Genomic DNA, 2,416 nt, shown 5'->3' with positions numbered 1-2,416 from the left:
ACCAAAGGAGGAACCGGCAGCCAAGGAAGATGCGTGTAAGCACCGGGTGAATTGCCCTAGTGCGCTCCTCCAAACAAAGACCAGAATACCCCCAGCTTGTAATTATGCTTTTCCACGAACAGGGGCAATTTGGACCGTGCCGGAATTGGCCAAAGTCTGGCCGGAATCAATTGAATGTTCACCGGAATTGCAGAATTCAGGCCGAGGCCTATCTTGCGCTAAAGTACCCGGATGAAGACCAAATTACGCCGTTTGATTCCTCTTACTTGGGCGACTTCTTCTATGTATTATTTCTTCTGTTTTGACGCCCGTTTGATGCACTTTTGCAAGCCTCTTGCTTGCTGGATCTGTGCCAGAGCTTGCTGCTATCCTTAGGCCGTGTTCCTTAGGTCGAGGGGGAAGGGGAGAAACGAAAACAAAGTAAGGAAGAGGAGGGACCTTCGGCTATCAAGAAGATGAAAGTTGATGCATACCTTCACCGTGAGGGTTGGATGGAAGACGACGCCAAGGGAGATGGCGCTAGGCTAGGGAGACACCGTGAGGACGAGTGGAGGAAGAAGAGTGCGCGCCATGGAAGAGGAGGGATGCCAAGGAGAGAAGGGAGACCACCACGGGAGAGGGGTGAGCCAAGGGAAAAAACGAGAGAGAAAGAAAGGGGCATTCCGCCCAACACACCAATTCAATTCATTATTTCTCCAAGCGTAACAATTACATGAAATCAATCACTTAAATAATATCCTAAGCAACTCGGTTCACAATCCGAACTGGTTCACTAATGAATAAAAAACGGAACACAAGGAATCCAAAAAACGTACTAAAATAAACCAAATTTAATGGGCGCTATCCGTCCAAAGAATCAAGTCCGTGGATCGTTTTGGATCCACACTCTTGGGCGCATGGTTGAGCTTAGACCGGCTCAACCCCCATTTGCCTAGGTTCGGCCTAGGCTACCTCGTGTGAACTCGGATTAGGACTCGACCATAGGTTAGACCATTCTAGTTGGATGAGTCCTAAAAACGGATCAAGGCCACCTTGAGGTTTAAACCCGTTTTGCTCGCGCTTGGCCGTTGTTGCTCCGCCCGCTCCGCCCACTGCAAGAACTCCAAGCTGCGTACTATCCTCCTTGGCTGGCCTAACTGCCTTGCTGAACTCACGTCCAGCCCTTACGAGCCTTGTTGGACCCTCCTTGGTCCTCTGTTCAGCCCATATGAACCTAGTTGAATTTTGGCTCGTATCAGTATCCAAACAAGCTTTTTAATTAATTTTGTTATTTCCATTCCATTCCTTTCCTTCCATTTCCTTTCGGTTCCTTTCCATCCCTTCCTTTCCCTCCTACCAAACACAAAAATGGCTTCTGTTCCTCTTCTCAGGCTCGCCGTCGTCCCACCATCTCCCAAAACCCTCACAGCGAAACCCTTATTCCTCCGGCACACTCCATTCCGGCAGCAATCGCTTCCTCGGCTCACCCCCAGGCGCAAGCCTCCTATTGTCACCTTGGCGTCCTATAGCCCGACGCCGGCGGCGGACCAGCTGATCGCGGCGGCGGCCTATTGCCTCCCTTTCTTCAACGGCCTGCAGTACGGGCGCTACGCCTTCGTCCAGTACCTGGCACTGGAACACGTCTTCGAGCCCCTGCTCCCCGTCGTCTCCGCCTACCGCTCCGTCCCCTTCGCGAGCTTCGCCGCCTTCTTCGCCCTCTACCTCCTCCTCGTCCGCAACCCCAACTTCGGCCGCTTCATCCGTTTCAACGCGATGCAGGCCGTCGTCATGGACGTCCTCCTCGTCCTGTCGCTGCTCGTCCAGCGCGTCTTCACGCCCGGCAGGGGCATCGGGTTCAAGATCTTGATTGTCGGCTACAACTGCATGTTCGCGCTCCTCGTCGGCTGCTTCCTCTACTGCCTGGCGTCCTGCGTCCTCGGCCGGACGCCTTACCTGCCGTTCGTTGCGGAGGCCGCCGACCGGCAGCTGTAACTGCGGCAGATCGGAGAGGCTTGTGGCCGTCAAACCTAGGTTTTTGTTTCGATCGGGTTCTTTGAAGGTCGGCGTTTGGTTAGCGAGAAATCATGAAATTTTAGTGTATTGTTTGTTACTTGTGACACTTATTTTGAGATATTGGACTCGGATGGAGCATAGTGCTTTGGTGGGGTCCTGAACTTTATTATATATAATTGTGCACTGACAACATGACAACAGCACATATAGTGCTGGGAATCATCATATCAAATACAGCTTTGATTGCATTTCAGTTATTGTCTTGTGTTTTTGGTCATTTGCTTGAACGTTTGATGCTAAATTTGCTCAGCAATTTTTACCCTCCTATCCGTTTGGTTGTGGTGGCAGACGTCAAGTTGCTGCATGTTAAGCTCAAATGTCACTTAACATTGACTTCTATTTGACGTCTTGAGCTGGATGTAGT

At 51.2% G+C, this 2,416-nt stretch overlaps 1 protein-coding gene across 1 annotated transcript; it reads left to right on the top strand.

Moving 5' to 3' along the window:
- Positions 1-1,347: 1,347 nt before the first annotated feature.
- LOC116265296 (protein TIC 20-II, chloroplastic-like) lies at positions 1,348-2,014 on the top strand. Its single transcript, XM_031645849.2, has one exon. It carries the CDS (start codon positions 1,348-1,350, stop codon positions 1,969-1,971), a length of 624 nt encoding a protein of 207 aa, XP_031501709.1. The 3' UTR covers positions 1,972-2,014.
- The last annotated feature ends 402 nt before the right edge of the window (positions 2,015-2,416 follow it).

Source organism: Nymphaea colorata, chromosome 12 (assembly GCF_008831285.2).
Source record: "Nymphaea colorata isolate Beijing-Zhang1983 chromosome 12, ASM883128v2, whole genome shotgun sequence".
Classification (NCBI taxonomy): Eukaryota; Viridiplantae; Streptophyta; class Magnoliopsida; order Nymphaeales; family Nymphaeaceae; genus Nymphaea; species Nymphaea colorata.
This window is presented reverse-complemented; position numbering and strand designations above follow the sequence as displayed.

Bases quoted from the DNA above. Each gene is read 5' to 3' on its own strand.
- LOC116265296 (XM_031645849.2), top strand. From the start codon at position 1,348: ATGGCTTCTGTTCCTCTTCTCAGGCTCGCCGTCGTCCCACCATCTCCC.